The following is a 19,952-nucleotide window of genomic DNA, read 5'->3' as shown; positions in this document are numbered from 1 at the left end:
GGTGTTCTAGAAGGTTACAAGTTGTGAGGGTGCTGTTATGGGGTTCCTAAGGTGTTTCAGGGTGGTTGCTATGTGACTGCAGAGGTGTTCTAGAAGGTAAAGGTTGCTAGGGTGTTGTTATGTGGTTGCTAAGGTAATCTGAATGGTTGCTATGTGGCTACTAAGACTTTCTACAAGGTAACAAGTTGCAAGGGTGTCGTTATGTGGTTGCTAAGGTGTTTTATGTGGTTGCTATCTGACAGCTAAGGTATTTTAGAAGGTTAAAGGTTGCGAGAGTGCTGTTATATGGTTGTGAAGGTGTTGTGCATGGTTGGTGGCTTTTAACGTATTCTAGAAGTTTAAAGGTCATTAGTGTGTTGGTATGATGTTTCTAGGGTGGTGTGAATGGCTGCTATGATATTTTTAAATGTTTGTTAAGGTGTTGTGGATGGTTTTTAGGACATTTTAAATGGTCACTAAGGTGTTTTGATTGTTGTCATGGAGTGCTAAACTGTTCTGGAGGATTGTTACTATCTGTTACTTTCAGAATTATATACAATACAATTTTAAATGGTAGCCTTTTAGATGTTTGCTAGGTTATTCTGGGTGTTGCTGTGTGGTTGCTAAGGTGTCCTGTGTGGTTGCTAGGTGAGTTTTTTTGGGATAGATGCCCGTATGGTCAAAGTGTTTGCTCAGAAGTAGCTATGGAGTTCTGAATGGTTGGTTTCTCATTGGTTGTTAATGTGTTCTGGATAGTTGCTATGGCATTCTGGGATGTCAGGTTGTTAATAAATCAGGTAATGTACAGCGCCTGTGGGAAAGCTTATGTAACCACATGAGAATTCCTCTCAGAGTCCCGTGTGGGATCCAGGAGTCATTTGTGTGCCGGAGCAGCCTGCGTAAAGTAGAACAATAAACATATTTGGGGAAAAGGGTTTCCCATTTCATGAATATATTCAATCCAGCGGCCCGGAGTCAACCCTGTCTGAGGTAATTCAGTTATGGTTAGCTGAACCTTAGCGAGAGAGTTAAGAAAATAAACCTGGGGGTACAGTGGTTAGTGTGCTGTTGAAAACCAGAGCACATGCCAGCACACTTCCATCCAGAGACTATTAAAATCTATTAAAAGCAAGATTTTCATAATCAATGCACATGCATTTTGAGCAGAGTCGTCAAGGAAAGCAGCTCAGTCAATGAAAATGATTACTTTCATCGAGCGTTAATGTACTTTTATTGAAGCCACTAATTCATATTGTCGCCCCACGGATTTGTACACTCTCTGTTATTGCTTTATTTATACACAACTCAATTTTCGCCCCTAGCAATGCTACTTACTCTGAGAATTCTAAGCATTTTTCACAAGACAGTGATGACATGTAACAGCCATCAGCATCTTAAATCTTTAATCCTTTTTAATATTTAGATTTTTTTCAAAAATGTATGTTCATTTATAAAGCTGTACCTTGTATTAAATCACATTTGATCAAATTTCAAATAAGAAAAAGCGAGTCACAGCTTATGCAATGTAACGTGAAGTGACGCTGACAACAGGGAGTGCGGATCCAAACGCAGGATTATTATGCAGAGATGATCAGGCAGGCAACGATCAACACAGGGGCAGGCAGATGTGCACAGGGAATCAAGAGTCGTGGTCGAATAACAGGCGATAGGTCAATACAGGCTGGGAGCAGGCAACGTAAACAAACAAAACAAAGATCGTTAAACAGCAGGACAAGGCACGGAAAAAGCACCCTTAAGTTCAATAGACAGATAAACAAGACTCAGCAGCAATGTGTGTGTGTGCGTAGTATTCAGTAATCAGTTCATAACGATCCTCTGGCTGTGTGTGTGCTCATCATCTTAACTTGAAACAGGTGTGTGTGAGTGGAGTGCATGTATGGAGTTGTAGTCCATAATGTGGCGAACTGCGTGTTTCCCAGCGATCTGCAGCCGCTAGATCACTGGTCATCATAACATGCAAGGTGTTTATTTATTGTATTTTATTAATGTACCCCCAACCCCAACCCTAAACGCAACTGTCGCAGTAACGTAAAAACAGTAGTTGTACAGATTAATTTACCCAATAAATTTAATTTTTTAACGCCTACCCCAACCCTAAACCCAACCATCACAGCACTGTAAAAATATTAATGATTGTTATTGACCTTATTCTAAAATGCGGAAGTGCGCCCGTTTTCGCGATTGTCTTAGAACTTCCGTTTCAGTCGCCTATGGGAGAAATGACAAGGAATAATAAACGGCAAAAAACGGTCAAACTACTTGCTCTACAAACAAATCTTTGCATGACTATACAGACCAAGTAGAATAATATAACAAGGAAATATCAGTTTGCAACATCAAACAGCGAAACGAGCAGTTTTTAATGTCTAAAAATGAATGGAAGTGAATGAGACCGGAAGTCTTGTGCCAAAAAGATTCAAATGGCAGCGCCCACTCGTCTGCAGAGAATAAGGTCAATACAGTGTCATAACAAATGCTGCTATAATACTGTGCATATTGCACTTCCAGCCGGCCGCATATCCGATCTAGACTTTACCACACTGCACCTTTAAGGATGCTCTTTGTTATTTTGAAAACTAAAACAAGTTGTTAGAAGCTACTGTGAACTTTCTTATACTTGCTGGCAATATTTACTTACACAAACAGATGTTTCTTTAAAAGATCTAACTCTTGTAGACTTATTATATGAAATAAAACATTTAATAAATCACTTAGATTAATTGACGATGAGAAATGGACTTCTTTCTTGGGAAAATATAATGAGATCTTACATGCTACTTGAATGTTTATCTATTTTTATGGTAGAGGTTATTGCATTATTAATAATATTATTATTTTCATATATAATTTTTGGGGGTTTTGCTCTTTATTCTGTTTATATAATGTGGGTATAGTGTAAAAGAACTCTTCTCTTTTACTGTATTATTTGTAGTATTATACAGATTCTTGGAATTAATAAAATAAAACAAAGGCCATGTGGACGCAAATAACCCTGGCTAAGCCAAGATTTTACACACATCAACGCATAGGTGGCAGTATACACCTCTGTAACTCGGCATTTAACCAGCAGAAGAAGAAACCGCACGGTAATTATGAGTACACAAACAAAGCCGCATTTACCTACAAATATTACTCCGAAAGACTCTAAAAAAATGGAGGTGAGTGTAATTAGTTAAATAAAGACTTGTTGCAGGCACAGCACATAACACAAGCATAGTGTCACGCCTCTTTCTCAGCGCACGTAGCAGAGCCGAAAGGTGTGTGTGCTCGCGTGTGTTGCGCATGAGCAGAAACAGCGAACCCATCAGATAAATTTGAATGAGGAATAGTGTGGTATGAAGCTGCCCCCTAACCTGCCTAATCTCTCAAACCGCAAACTCAGAACCATTCAAATACAGTGTTGGTAGCATAATTTGATGGGTAGGATAAAATGTCAGGACACCAGTTTTCACATTAGTTGCACCTGCAGAGCACACCTGAGTCAAGGCAGCTGCACAGATCTATAGACCTATCTATCCTTATAAAAACAACAACACTGCTTTTACTTTTTTATCTGTGCAATGATTCAGAGGATTTTGATCTTTGAGCTGTTGTGCACACACAGTTTATACACATAGATACAAGATTATTTTTTAATCATACAGTATCCTTTAATAGTGTGTAGATGCATTACTTGTGTATGATTATTGCATTTGGTTCTATTTTTTGGTGATGTACTGTTGACATGCTGTTAATATAATGCTTTGTTTGCACTCTTATGTTCATGCATTGTTGGTATGCTCTAAAGTTGACAAATATCTACAAGATTCTTTAAATGTATTATTTTTATTAGTTTTATTATTAATATGTTAATGAGTTTAATTGCTATTTAGTTACATTTGGAATATTGAAATTAAGTGTTATTTTATGTTACAGAACCCAGTGTCTATATATATATATAGAGAGAGAGAGAGAGAGAGAGAGAGAGAGAAATATATTTATATATTCACACACACACACACACGTGTGTGTGTGTGTATATTTATATATATATATATATATATATATATATATATATATATATATATATATATATATGTATGATTAATAATTTATTCATAATTTGTTTTTTATGTCACATCATCGGAAAATAATGCCTCAAATATTGCTGCAAATTTTAAGAATTTAAGTCTCGCGAAATCCTGGAGGGACTGATATAAATAAATATATGAGCAATTTCGTGCAAATGTCAACCTTGCCATGAAAAATATTTGTTTTCACCAAAATACGTAAACAATTTCTAGGTTTTTTGGGTAAGCAAGATTTTTACAGTACTTCAAAACAACTCAAAAATGCATCTGTCAATGTTTTCAAACTATTCTGTTTGATTTACCAGTCACACAAGTGGCAAATTCACATCCGTAACCACACTTTTTCCTCATAATTGTGAAGATTTTAAATAAAATTATACTCTTCTCCTTTTGATTAGCATTATTTATTTTAGGCTGTGCAGTTTAATTCACAGAATTTCTACAAAGTGTGTTGTATACTGTAAACCTGCAGACTGTTTTTGGCACATCCATAACGCATGTTTATTTCTCATTTAAAGAACAAACATGTTTACAGACTGATATTTTTCTGGTCCCGTAACTCTGTGGTCAGTTCTTCTGAAAAATATAAACAAAAAATTCAATACAATGTTAACAAATACTTTCTATGCGAATTTATGTTTTGAGTTTTTTACTGCAAATGTCACATCCATAATGCTGGAATTGCTCATATATATACATATAGACACTCACTGGCCATTTTATTAGGTACACCTTACTAGTACCAGGTTGGACCCGCTTTTGCCTTCAGACCTTAACCCTTTGTGGCATAGATTTATCAAGCTACTGCAAATATTCCTCAGAGATTTTGCTCCATATTGACATGATAGCATCACACAGTTGCTGCAGATTTGTCGGCTGCACATCCATGATGCCAATCTCCCGTTCCACCACATCCAAAATATATATATATATATATATATTTATAACTTATATCAATCTTCTATTGTCCAATAGTGGTGGGCTGTAACTAAACTCTGAATATTCTTTAAGGCATAACTACAGTTATGAAATATGTCAGAACTGATTGCTCAATTTCCATTTTTATTATCTTTAATATTGACTGATTTTGTCAGTGCGACTTTATTGTTTATCAATGCATTAAGTAACACAAAGTCTTGTTATTAATATGACCTGCTACTTTTTTATTAAAGATGAAATGATACTTATATACTGCATTATTATCAGCTTTGTTCTATGGAGAAGAGAAGACTGAATGCACTGAATGTAAAGCCAATCCTCTGTTAGACTTGTCAACCGTCTGACAGTTTAATTTCCTCCAGGTATTCCAGCAGTAATATTATAGTGAAAAAGAGCGGTTTTACTCCTCTAAACATCTTAAATGCAAACAATTTACAGCATAATCCATCTTAATTCCTCCCACTCTCTGTCTCTGCCTCCGCAGGTTTGGCAAAAACCGCAAAGACGAAAAAATGGAGCGCAAGGGTTCGAGTAAAAGCAAGATGGAGGAGATGACGGCCAGCGAGGAGGAGATGCAAAGAATGAGACTGGAACAGGAGAGGTGAGTGTCCACAAAACCAAAATAGCAGACTCGTAATTAAACCCAAACATCACTGGCCGGAAAATTAGCCAACTCTCTAATTAAGTAAATGGCATCCGGGGAGGTAGAAGTTCTGGGAAAGCTCTTAGATGTCATTGGTGTAAAACGGTCAAGAGCTTTTTATAAGAGTGCATTAAATTGATCACGTATGGATTGTTTGTTTCTTTTGTGCCGGCGAACGGAACGCAGCGTCCCGATAATGGAGCTTCTTTTGGGGCCGTGGGACTAAATGGAGGCCCTTGAATGAAAGCGCTGTTGTTATTTTTGTTGCAGCGTGAGACACATTTGCAGTCATTTCGGCTTCGGGGCTCTCAAGTTATTAGAGACGCTGTTTCTAGGCAGATGTGCTTTTTTCTGTTCATGAATATGGGGGATTGGAGCAGCGGCTTTAATTATCGATTTTTATTTTAAGTTGCACACACATAATTATACATACATAGGACTTCTTCCACAAATATTTACGTGTTTTGTGTAATATTTGAAGTGCATTCGTGAAAACATAGTTAAAGGGTCATGACACCCCACACTTTCAGTTCAGGTCTACCTCTGAATTTTTTCAAAAGATGCATCATAATGGGCGGAGCTCAGCGAGCAAAGGGCAGGAGTGGGTGTGGCCAGCAGGGGAGAAGGAGGGGAGCGAACAACTGTTGTCAGTCAGCTCACAAAATGAGTGGGAGACGCATGATTTTATAGCTTATAAAGTAGAATGCAAAGAAATTAACCGTAATTGAATGCCCTGCTACATTTGTTATTCATATTTTCATATACAGATAGCCACAATTCAAATCATTATAAAGATAATCGTGTTCATATTTATAAATTTATTTATTTATAATGGTCTCTGTATGTATTTTTAATTTTATTGTGCATTTTTATTAAGGAAGTAATAGTAGGTTTTATTGCTGTGTTTGTGTTTATGATGAACTCATGCCATAAAATATCTTGAGTAGCTCTCTATATATTTATTATTAATTATTTTATATGTTGTTTTAATATATTAATTATAGGATACCATAAAACAAAGGTTTTCTCTTGACATTAACACATAATAATAATATAACTGAATTGTGTTGTCACACCAGTGTTGATGCCTCCACATCCTGTACAGTAATAGAAACACAACAATAGTGAGAGCATTATGAGGACAGTCATTCTGTGCCCACTCATTCAGATCATCCAAACCCTGCTTCTTACACTCTGACACTCTCCTCTATGGGCTCTGGCTTTGAGCCCAACACATTTCCAGCTCAAACCCCCCCCCAAAACTGCATGTTTTCCAGGCCTGTGGACCACCTGGAGCCCTTCGAGGCTGAAGACAGACAGTTATGAGTGCTGGCATCCGCTAACCTGCTCATGTTTGCATGCGTTTGTGTGTCATATTTCCCACGTCGGCCTATTGTTTAGTAACTACAGCGCTCTTTCTTCCTCCCCATTCTCACCTTGAGCTGATAGCAGGGAATTCTTGAGGGAAACGGCTCCGTTATAATAATAATAATCTGCCTACTGTGTGCTGATGCCATAGTCAAAGTTTCCCACCAGGGAGACTGACAGATAGGAAAATCAATTACAGATTTATTTCTAGGTGTCGAGCCACGGGTTAGCGCACGCCGTAGCAACTCTCAGACTGTTCATAATGTGATAGGTACTACATTATATATGTAATAAGCTGTTCATTATGTAATCATTTTCTCAAAATGTAATCAAATATTGAGCTCATAAGGGGTGGCACAGTGGGTAGTGCTGTCGCCTCACAGCAAGAAGGTCTCTGGTTTGAGCCTCGGCTGGGTCAGATGACTTATCAGTGTGGAGTTTGCATGTTCTCCCTGTGTTGGCGTGGGTTTCCTCCAGGTGCTCCGGTTTCCCCCACAGTCCAAAGACATGTGCTGTAGGTGAAATGGGTAAGCTAATTTGTCCATAGTGTATGAGTGTGAATAAGAGTGTATGGGTGTTTCCCAATGATGGGTTGTTGCTGGTAAACACATGCTGGATAAGTTGGAGGTTCATTCCGCTGTGGCAATCCCTGATTAATAAAAGTAGAATGAGTGAATACTGAGCTCATAATGTACTGTAATAATCTATATGTTTTTTTATGTAATAACACATTTTAATATAATATGTTATTGTTTGAGAAATGTGCTGCATAACAAAAACACAGTGGCAACTTATGCAATCACAGATCATAAGGTTTTTTATGTTTATATAAATGCAATATGTATATATGCAATATTATTATGCAATATTTATATATTTGTAATGTAACATGTTCCTCATAAAGCACAAATTGGTATTATTTTATGAGCTCAATATTTAATAAAAAAAAAAAAGTTATATATATATATATATATATATATATATATATATATATATATATATATATATATATATATATATATATATATATATTCAATATTTATTTATTTATATATATTTATGCAACAGTTCAACATAGCCATGATATATTTAAGTAATATCAGCACCCGTACAGCCTCTTTACCCTTTGTGTATTACTCCGCCCACAACAGCCAGCAGAAAGCAGACACTACAGATCTAAAGTTTAAAAGATGCTTGCTCAGCTGTTTAACTGTCAGCTTATGATTTGAATCCAACGCGGAATAAAGTAGTTCCTCATTCAAAAGGGTTTTTGAGACTCTCCATGTTTGATTTTGTTTTTATATACACAATTATGCCGTCAAACTGTTGTATAAACGCAATATCACACGATTAGCATTGCGATATGGCTGTATAACGTCACAGGTGGGAGGTGTGTGTTGTTAGTTTTCTTAGTGCCCCCACTAAATCAAACATGGAGAGTCTCAAATTGCAATATTTTCTATATATTTTCTTATTGTATAAACTTTTATTTCATTTACTTTGGCTGTTTTTATTTTTAATTTTTATGGTCAATATTTTTAGCCTCCTTAAGAAATTATTTTTGTCTAATTAACCCAACGTAGTTAACCTAACATTCATTCATTCATTCATTCATTCGTATTCTTTTCGGCTTACTCTCTTTATTAATCCGGGGTCACCACACGGGGTCAACTTATCCAGCATAAGTTGTTACGCAGCGGATGCCCTTCCAGTTGCAACCCATTTCTGGGAAACATCCATACACACTCATTCACACTCATACACTATGGACAATTGAGCCTACCCAATTCATCTGTATCGCATGTGTTTGGACTGTGGGGGAAACCGGAGCACCCGGAGGAAACCCAAGTGAATGCAGGGAGAACATGCAAACTCCACACAGAAACTGACCCAGCCGAGGCTCGAACCAGAGACCTTCTTGCTGTGAGGCGACAGCACTACCTACTGCATCGCCCTCTAACCTAACATAATAATGCATTTTAATGGTAAATATTTTAAAATGTGTAATAATAATAATAATAATAATAATAATAATAATAATAATGCTCTTTTACATTGCATTATGCGAGGCCAGTTTTACACACTTATGAAATTATGCTTGCTGTGATCGGTGTGGTTATATTAATATGCATAATAATATACATTACAATAAGAATGTACTACTACATTATGTGCAGTTTAACATTGCATGCAGTTATTATATTATGAGTTGCTACACATGGGTGATAGGTGCGACTAATAATAATATGCATATTAATGTACATTACGCTAATAATGTGTTAACTATTACATTATGTGCAGTTTAACATTGCACATTTATAAGTCCCCCCCCCCACACACACACACACACACACACATTTGAGCTTTGATTGATTATAAGAGGCCATTTCTACACACTTATGAAATTATGGATGGGGTGATAGGTGGCGCTGATGGCTATTGGAGGTGACGTGTCCAGCCGCGGGCTCCGGGAAGAGCACTGGAGATGGGCCGCGGCCAAGCGCAGCCATGGCTAATTCCTCTTGACGTTTTGACAGGGGCTTTTAGTGATCCAGAAGGAGAAGGCAGCGCAAAGGTTGGCCAGATTAATTTTCATAACGCGCCACCATTAGCCTATCTATTCCTGGCAGGGAGGGCACGGGCTGCTTTTTAGCACACCTGACCCTCAAGGATGTTTATGAAATTCATCTGCGGCGCTGTTTAACGCATACACACCGCTGGATGACTTCATTCTCACTGAAGGCGTTTATGAGGAGAGCTTCTTGGCTGACGGACTTGGTGATGTTAATGGAAATTTTCAGCCAAATATTTCAATTCTGTCATTGTTTTTTTTATTCGTAGGTATTATAAGGGGAAATGTTATAATAAAATATGTGTGTGTGGAGCATAGAGTAGATTTAATCACGCTAGACTTTTCCACACTTTCCCAAAAATTCATATTTTGGTGTCTAAAATCAAATCTTTAAGAAAGCCTCCCAGAATTTCATAAAAGTATAATACATTTTAAAAAAACGTGTTACAAAATGTAATTTAACTCTCAGGTGTCCCTAATATATGGGGAAAAGCGAGAGCACTCCATGGGTTTTATCATGCACCCGGTGCAATGTGGCGTCAGATGCAAAAAAATAGGTATTTTGCTAGATTCAGCTCTGCACATGAATTCGTTTCAAGTCTACTTTGTTTAAATAGCAAATATATTTGTGCTTATATGTGCACCCATGGGTGTGCTGGTCTGAAAAGCAGGTGTATTAAGGCGCATTGTTGGCGTGTTGCTATTTTAAGGTCACTGAAGTAGACAGCACCATTGACTAACTAAAAGCTAGGGTCCGTTCTTCATACGTGAATAACTCAATTAGCTGGATTTGGTTATTTATGATTTGACATGATACAGGATCGTTAAGTTCTTCAAAACTCATCTGAGACTTGTTGTCATAGAAACAGTTCTGGTAGCTCAAGCCTGCGTAGGAGCAGGTTCATTTCATATAAACAGGATTAGATTGAGTCAGTTCAAGTCTGTACCAAATGCTGATAATTTCTTACAGTAGTTCTATACACTTGGGAAAATAATATATATATATATATATATATATATATATATATATATATATATATATATATATATATATATATATATATATATATATATATATATATATATATATATATATATATATATAGTTTTTTATGGCTTTTTCATCATGTAAGTGTTTACAGTGTTTATCAGATCTGTGAAGCATTGTAGACAACACACTGTTTAAGGTTTTAATAGCTTAAATGATTTTTAAAACAATGTATATGTTGTTTATTATTTATTAATACTTTATTATTAAATAAATATGCATACATAAATATGTTTATTGAATTATTTCATTAAAATAACTGCATTCAAAATATGAAATAATTATTCAAATTAGGTGTATCTAAATAAGGGATAAACTCAGGACTGCAATGGAGTGGTTTGAGTTAAATTAAAAACGAGAAAAGAGAAACAAAAGAGAAATGGGCTTTACAACTTTTTTTTCATGCTCAAACAGCAGGAGGCTGAAATTGTAGTAAAAAAAAGGATAATAGGAGCCCTTTAATGGCAAATACCCCATGCATCTTTTTCAAGGACAGAATTAGGTTTAAAATGAAATAGCACGAGAATATTTTCTTTTACTCCTATTATAGTAATCTGGTTTCTCTTGAATTTGAGGACCAGATGACCTTGAATCCAGCTGGCTCTGATTAATCAACATTCGTACTTCCATCTTTTTTCAGGGGGGCCACTGTATCACGTATAGGAGAGAAAATATGGGGTAAAAATACGCAGAACTGCACTGGAGCTCGCAGGCGTGATTTGGAGTGAAGTTGATGAAGTGTTGCCATCAGTGGCATTTGTTTTAGTCACAATCGAGTAAATTGTAAGCAGCTGTGTCCCCCCCCCCCCCTCCTTCAAAACCTCCCATCCTTCGTTAGTCCTCAACAAACCGAATGCTTCATCCCTCATCAAGGGTTTCAGTCAGTCTGTGTTTCTGCAAAAACACACTGACCATTATGAGGCCTTTAGTTTATGCCTGTTGCATGCGTGCAGCCCTGTCCACCATATGTAATGTGACTGAGCGGACCACCATGGCAGGGGGGCCATTATTGCATGTGCATGGGAAGAAGTGTGTGGGCAACATAACCACGTCTGAAAAAAAGAGATACATCAGTCTCTTTCATCCTCCTCTGTGTATTTACACTGGGCTAATCAGGCTGCATGTATTTGTAGACAGAGCAGAAATAGCCAATGCAAACATTATGCTCTTAAAAATAATTTTTTTTTAATGTATTGTGTTTTAATGTAAAATATTTGTATTTAATGAATTGTTCTTTAAGTCCGCATGAACCGGAATAGCAACCTTTTTTTTTTTTTTTTTGATGTGGTTTTCCTCCGGGTGCTCCGGTTTCCCCACAGTCCAAACACATGCACTATAAGGGAATTGGAGAAACTAAAAATTGGCCGCAGTGTGTGAGTGTGTGTGTGTGAATGGGAGTGTGGATGGCTGTTACCTAGTACTAGGTTGCAGCTGGAAGGGCATCCACTGCATATATCATATTCTGGAATAGTTGGCGGTTCATTCCGCTGTGGCGACTAAGCTAAATAAAAATGAATGACTGAATGAACTATCCCTTTAAAAGTCATTGAGCACCTTGAGTGCTTCTCATCCGGCGTCTCTATTGAAGTAGACGAGGTTAGCTATTAGCTTACATTAGCAGCTAATCAGTGACTAGCCCACCTCTGTTTCTGCTCAGATTTCCCGTCCAGTCTTCTTCCTGGGGATTGTTTGGGTTCCCGATACGGTTTAAGCTCAGAGACATGGCTCTGTTGTAATATACGGTGGTTATCTCAGCTAACTTCCTCTTGTTTTTAGCCCCTGGCATGAGTTTTTAAGGTTTGCGGTGCTCTGGGAATTGAGAATACAATTAAATCCTGCTTCATTCGCAAATTCTTTGCCAAAAAGATCTGCTGTATATCAGCTTCTATGTGTTAATTTAATCTCATATGAGTCTAGATATCATTCTGCAGTGATGCTATTAAAATCTTCAGTATTGTATGCTGTGCTGTTGTGGAACAGGATAAGTAGGGAGTATCGAGTAACTGATATTTGAGTTTATTTTAGTTTTCAGTTGCATTTATGTGCTTGTTGTTTTTGTTTTAATATTTTTGTTTAGCTTTAATTTGTTCCATTTGTTGGTTACAATAATTTTAGAACTTTAGACAACGCATTATATTATATTGAATATTTATTTTATGTTTTATTTTGCTTTGTTTTTGTTTTGTTTTCCTTTTTTTATGCTTTGTTTCCATGCCCATTAAAAAAAACAATGTTTATTTTATATTTATCCTGATTCTCAATTATAGCTTTATCATTAATAGTAACTAAAACAACCAATAAAGATATATATATATATATGGCTGTATATCAGCACACGGAAGGTGTGTGTTGTGTCTTAGTGTCCCACCAGTGCTGATATACAGCCATAATAGCTACAAGTGTGATATTGCATTTATACAACAGTTTGATGGCATAATCGTGTAAACTAAAAAGAAAATCAAAAAAGAAAATCAAGCACGGAGAGTTTAAAAACCCTCAGTAAAAATATTTCTAAAGGTGACGTTGGCTTAAAATTTTCACCAGATGTTGGTAACAACCAAAGAAATCCATTTATGCAATGAAAACAGTACTGATTAGTTTACAAATGAAGTTGTGTATAATAAAATAAAATGACGCAGGGAAAAAATAGTGAACAAATGAAGAAAGGGAGCTGTATTCCCGGCAATGAAAGCCCAGACAGCAGCTGAAATCTCTCAGTAGGTCTTCAGCAACCCATTGCCCTTCCTTAGTGTAAATGAATATCAGCTGCTTCAGTCCGACATCTACATTATCAGGAGGATGAAGATGAAACCAGGGTGGACATTTCAGCAAGACAATAATCCAAAACACAGCCAAAGAGACTCTCAGATGCTTTCAGAGAAAGAAAATCAAGCTGTAGAATGGCCCAGCCAATCACCTGAACCAAATCCAATAGAGAATACAGAATAAAGCTCAGATTTGATAAACGAGACCCACAGAACCATCAAGATTTTGACACCGTGTGGAAGTCTGTGAGAAATGCACTCTTGAGCACTGCATGTGACTTCATTCTCCTTATGAGAGGCATATTTAAGCTGCCAGCACCTTTGTTTTAAAGTATTAAATATGGTTCAGTAGTTCAGCAATTTCTCCTCGAGTCATTTTATTCTTATTACACAGAACTCATATGTCATATTTTATTTTTGTTTAATTTTTATGTTTGCATTATTTGGGTTTTTACCAAAATCTGCTTCAATTCCATGTCAACAGCTCCTTTAGAAATATTATTCCCAGGATAACTACTCATATACAATAAATTACATGTACTTAGTAAAATATTCAAATCTTTGTTATCTTTATTTACTAAATATAATACAACAATGCAAGTTAATTTTGATATAATAACAACATCTACTTGTTTACCTTTGCACGTTGTAGTCTTTTATTTGTGCTTTAGTATAGATGTGCTTTAGTGTAACAGCTGTCATGTGTTTTCTGTGTGTTCCTATGCTTACCTTATAAACTTGATTTATTAATTGATTTTCCGTCACTGATTTGTGCAACTCTTTTTCCATTAACTCTGCCTGAGTTCGCCTTCGGGCTTTCAATATATTTTCCAACATTTCACTTTTTTTTTTTTTTTGGACGCAGTAATGTGTGTTGCTCATAATCGCAGCTGATCTTTCCCCTCTCATTGTGGCAGTAATTTTGTTACAAAATAATTAGCATTGTCGTTCCGCTTTGTCAAACGAGCTCATTATGTTGCGGAGTCTTTGACTGGACCAATTAGCTTGCAGAGTTCAAAGGCAGATCACAGGACTGATTGTGGACCAGATTATATTTGTAATTACATTTATATTCCTCCGGCAGCGGTGTGTGCTTTTGGTCGGACGGCGGTCTGATAGTTTACTTGTACTTTTTCCATTTGTCGCGAGGGAATGCTAATCAGGAGATTTCAAAAGGTCATGATTTAGCTTATTGGGTGCACCAGACGAGCTTTAAGGGTCTTGTTATGCTGTTTACACATTCAGCTTCCTTTATCTGTAGTATTTCTGCAAAGTTACGAAGTCAGTCCAGCAGAAGGCGGTTCACTGTATCAGTAAACAATTTATTTAATATTTTTAAGTGCAATTTAAAGACTTAACTAGGTTGATTTTTAGGGTTAGGACAAATTAGGGTAATTAGGCAAGTCATTGAACTATGGTTTGTTTTAAGAGCATTGCTAGACATAAAGCCCCCTCAAAAATAAATAAATAAATATATATATATATATATATATATATATATATATATATATATACACACATACAGTTGAAGTCAGACTTATTAGCCCCCCTGTTTATTTTCCCCAATTTCTGTTCTGTGGACTAGTGAACAAAATCTCACATAAAGGGGCTAATAATATTGACCTTTAAATATTTTTTTAAAAATTAAAAACTGCTTTTATTCTGGCCGAAATAAAACAAATTAGACTTTCTCCAGAAGAACAAATATTATCAGACATACTGTGAACATTTCCTTGCTTCCCGTAGCAAAAACTAATCCTAATGAGTGCTGTAAACTTGCTCCATTTAAGTTAAAGTAGTGAGTTATTTAATTTACTCATCACCTTCAACACTGAGTTCAAAACTCTTCAGATGAGTAGAGTTAACTTTCAGTGCATTTTAAGTTAACTACACTCATTTTATTTGATAAAGTTGACTGTTGGGTTTTACAGTGTGTATATGCACAGTGCTCAAAAGAATTGAGTACAGCCCATTTTGAAAATGAATATAGGCAGTGTATTTTGGTGCATTTAAACAACAGATTTACGAAACAGATATATTTATTAAAATAATATTTTAGTCAACAAACATATTTAGAAATTGAAAGATAATACAATTAAACTCAAGCAAAATATTGCAAAAATGAATTACAAACTACAAAATTTCAACAAAATATTTCCTTTTTTTTGCTTCTCTTGATTTTTCCTCTTTTTTTTAATTGTATTTAATATTTTTTATAACATATACATTTGAGTGTACTGGTTTTTGGACCGTTATCATAAGTTTAATTTTGTTTAATAATAAGTTCATCATAAGTTTAATAATTTTGTAAATAAATGTATATGCATAAATACAATAATATTAGCTTCCTATTAATATCTTCCTCTCTCTCTCCATCTCTCTCTCTTTATCTCTCTCTTTAATAATTAAATATTACATTAGAAAATATTATTAGTATCTTAAAGCATTTACTGGGGCACTGGCGATTTCTACTGGGGCATGAGCCTCAGTAAATGGGGTTTAGCGAGGCCCATGGTTTGTTCTGTAGACAATTGAAAACAAAAATAGCTCAAAGGCGGGCTAATAACATTAACCTTAAAATGCTTTTAAAACAATTTCAAACTGCTTTTATTCTAGACAAAAGAAAACAAATAAGACTTTCTCCAGAAGAACAAATATTATTGGAAATACTGTGAAAAATTCCTGAATCTGTTCAGCATCATTTGGGAAATATTGGATAAATAAATAAAAAAAATCACACGAGGCTAATAATTTTGACTTACACTGTATGTGTTTGTAAGCATTAGAATTGGGCGAAGTCTACCAGTTTGGTATCGTACGATGTCTAATGTGAAACATCGTATTGGACGCTGGGATCGTCGTCATAGGCGGAGGTAATTTAATTATTTATGAATAATTCATTAATTCATAACGGATTAATTATTTGTGGCCTACCGTTTCAACTATCTGACCCGCATGGTCTTTGTTTTACCCATGACCAAATCATAAATAAATAAAGACAATCTACACACAAACGACCACCTGCCAGTCACTTTTTCCGCAGGACTCTGGCATGAATAGGCAGAGTGATCTGTGTCGTTATAATGACGTCCACGGTCGGTAAAAAAGTTGCACAACCAACAGTAACAGTAGAGGTGTACACTAAAATTACTAAGTAGAAGCGTAAGAGTGAAAGACTGAAGCAGTGTACTGACGCTGTGACACGCTACCTGATAGATTCAAAAGACCGAAGAGTCGTCAGATAAATTAAAGATCACCTTTAATAACTATAGTGAGACGCCATCTAGCGGTACATCCTTGATCAACTGTCTGACATGCACTGCTCTCTGGGCTTTTGTGCTCGAAGCTCCCGCTGACTGCCTGGAGCTCAGACGTGCGCGTACACTGCAGCGCATGATAGTGTGTGGTCACGTGATGTGCGTTTTCAGTGGTATACTGTGGAAGGAAAGCTGTTCAGAAATGCTTGGTTAACGCCAGTGTGGACGTGGATTGTTTTCGTTCTAAATTTGGCATTTTAAAACTAAGACGTATTACTGCAAACAGGACCTGAGTGTGTGTTTTTCGAGAGCGGATTGCTGCTGCGACAGGGCCGGGGCAGGGAAATGCGATGCCGGCTCAGCAACGTGATGGCGATGGATGATGATGATCGTCTTTTGACCCAACCCTAGTGAGAATAACTTTCTGTATGTGTTTTAGGCAGATCTTCGTGACTTTGCCGATCATTCATATAAGAACAAGCAGATACGTTTCACACTACAGGAAAAGAAACACTCCCTCATCATGTGCTTTAACAAGTAACACAGATGGTTATTGGCATGTTGTCTTATTTACGATTAAAAGCGAGTGATCGCAGAGTGAGACGTGCCTCGCGGACATCGATGCGAATCTCTCTCCAAACTCAATTAAACATTGTTAGGCATATGGAGGACGGCTTTGGCGGTGTCAGTCTGGAATTTGGCGTATGCGTCGTGAGATAAACAGTGTGATTTATTCAGCGAGGAGAGGAAGGACTGCAGGCGGCCGGAGTGTGATCTCTCTCGCATCGCTGAAGAAACATTACAGTTCACTGACAAACTTCTGCCACTCAGTTCATCAGTCTCTGCTGATTTCCTTATCTGCTGATTATATGAGGCCGTGAGCACACACACACACATACATACAAAGAAAGCACATACACACACATACAAGTACATAAATGCATACACACATACAAACACACATGAATACACACACATAACAAATCCACACACACACACAAATGCATGCACACATACAAACACACATAAATACACACACACAAATGCACAGATACTCATACACTCATGTACACGCACACACAGACGCGCACACACACATGCACATTTTCACATACACATAGGTAATTGCACACAGACTCATACCCAAACGCACACACATACACACAAACACACAAATGCACATGCACACACACATACACGAATATACATGCACACACAGACACATACGCAAATGCACATGCACACACAGACACATACACAAACACACACATGCACATGCACACAGACACATACACAAATGCACATGCACACACAGACACATACATAAACACACACATGCACACAGACACATACACAAACATGCACATGCACACAGGCACATACACAAACACACACATGCACACAGACACATACACAAACACACACATGCACATGCACACAGACACATACACAAATGCACATGCACACACAGACGCATACACAAACACACACATGCACACAGACACATACACAAATACACACATGCACATGCACACAGACACATACACAAACACACACATGCACACAGACACATACACAAACACACACATGCACATGCACACAGACACATACACAAATGCACATGCACACACAGACGCATACACAAACACACACATGCACACAGACACATACACAAATACACACATGCACATGCACACAGACACATACACAAACACACACATGCACACAGACACATACACAAACACACACATGCACATGCACACAGACACATACACAAATGCACATGCACACACAGACACATACACAAACACACACATGCACACAGACATATACACAAACATGCACATGCACACACAGACACATACACAAACACACACATGCACACAGACACATACACAAACATGCACATGCACACAGACACATACACAAACACACACATGGACATGCACACAGACACATACACAAATGCACATGCACACACAGACACATACACAAACACACACATGCACACAGACATATACACAAACACACACATGCACACAGACACATACACAAACACACACATGCACATGCACACAGACACATACACAAATGCACATGCACACACAGACACATACACAAACACACACATGCACACAGACATATACACAAACATGCACATGCACACACAGACACATACACAAACACACACATGCACACAGACACATACACAAACATGCACATGCACACAGACACATACACAAACACACACATGGACATGCACACAGACACATACACAAACACACACATGCACATGCACACACATATACGAGCGCGCACACACACATGCAAACACACACACACACATTACAGTTCACTTCCAAACTTCTCCAGAGTTGATCAGTCTCTGCTTGTCTCCTTGTCTGCAGTTTATATGAGGCTGTGATCAATGACTGATCGCCTCCACAGAACCAACACTGTGACCACATACCGCACGCCTGGCCGCGCTGCAGATAGATGCGCTATAAATAAATCACTCAGCGTGGCGTTACTCTGAGGATAGATCGTGTCTAATGAGCTGCTTTTGAATCATGACAACTTGTAGATCTGAGTTTTGTTTCTCTGAGTTCTCCTGTTACCTAGAAACAAACCTAGATCTGCCATGACGACCCATACGTTGCCATAACGGCCTCACTCACAAACACACACACACACACACACACACACCGACACTGGATAGATGTGAGATTATCACAACATCAAACTCTTAATTAGTTCAACACTCTCTTTCTCTTGTTCAGATGCAGACAAGCAGCAATTAGAGTCAGATATTTCATCATGACACACACACACACATCTTTATTTCTGCTGTGCAACACACACACACGCACACACACACACACACACAAATAGATATTTATACACAGACAAACAAACAAACATGCACATACATGCAGGGGCACACACACAAATGCAGAAAAGCACACAACAGTTGCACACAAGCGCACTTAAATGCACATATACACACACAGGTATCCACAAACACAGACAAACCCATACAAAGAAAGCACACTGACACACACACACACACATAGTATACACATACATGCTCAAATACACACATAAACAAACAAACATGCATGCACACATACACAAATGCACACCAATACACAAATGAGCACACACACACATACACACACACAAACAAACACACACATATACACACGAACACACATACTGTCATATAAGCACACATATACACACAGGTATGCACAAACACACACACATACAAAAAAAGCACACACACACAC

The 19,952-nt window shown here is 37.3% G+C and overlaps 1 protein-coding gene across 9 annotated transcripts in view; it reads left to right on the top strand.

Annotated features, from left to right (window-relative positions):
* pard3aa (par-3 family cell polarity regulator alpha, a) overlaps positions 1–19,952 on the top strand; it is a 647,780-nt gene that overhangs the window by 482,719 nt on the left and 145,109 nt on the right. For all 9 annotated transcript variants that reach the window (XR_015524636.1, XR_015524633.1, XR_015524632.1 and 6 more), the window contains one exon: positions 5,494–5,610. Coding sequence is in view for 4 of the 9 variants with exons in the window: in XM_087309010.1 (XP_087165136.1) it covers positions 5,494–5,610 (117 nt within the window). In the remaining 5 variants the exon portion in view is untranslated. The remainder of the gene's footprint in view (positions 1–5,493; positions 5,611–19,952) is intronic.

Source organism: Danio rerio, chromosome 24 (assembly GCF_052040795.2).
Source record: "Danio rerio strain M-AB ecotype USA chromosome 24, GRCz13ab, whole genome shotgun sequence".
Lineage (NCBI taxonomy): Eukaryota > Metazoa > Chordata > Actinopteri > Cypriniformes > Danionidae > Danio > Danio rerio.
The sequence above is the reverse complement of the archived record's forward strand: the minus strand, read 5'-3'. Positions and strand labels throughout refer to the sequence as shown.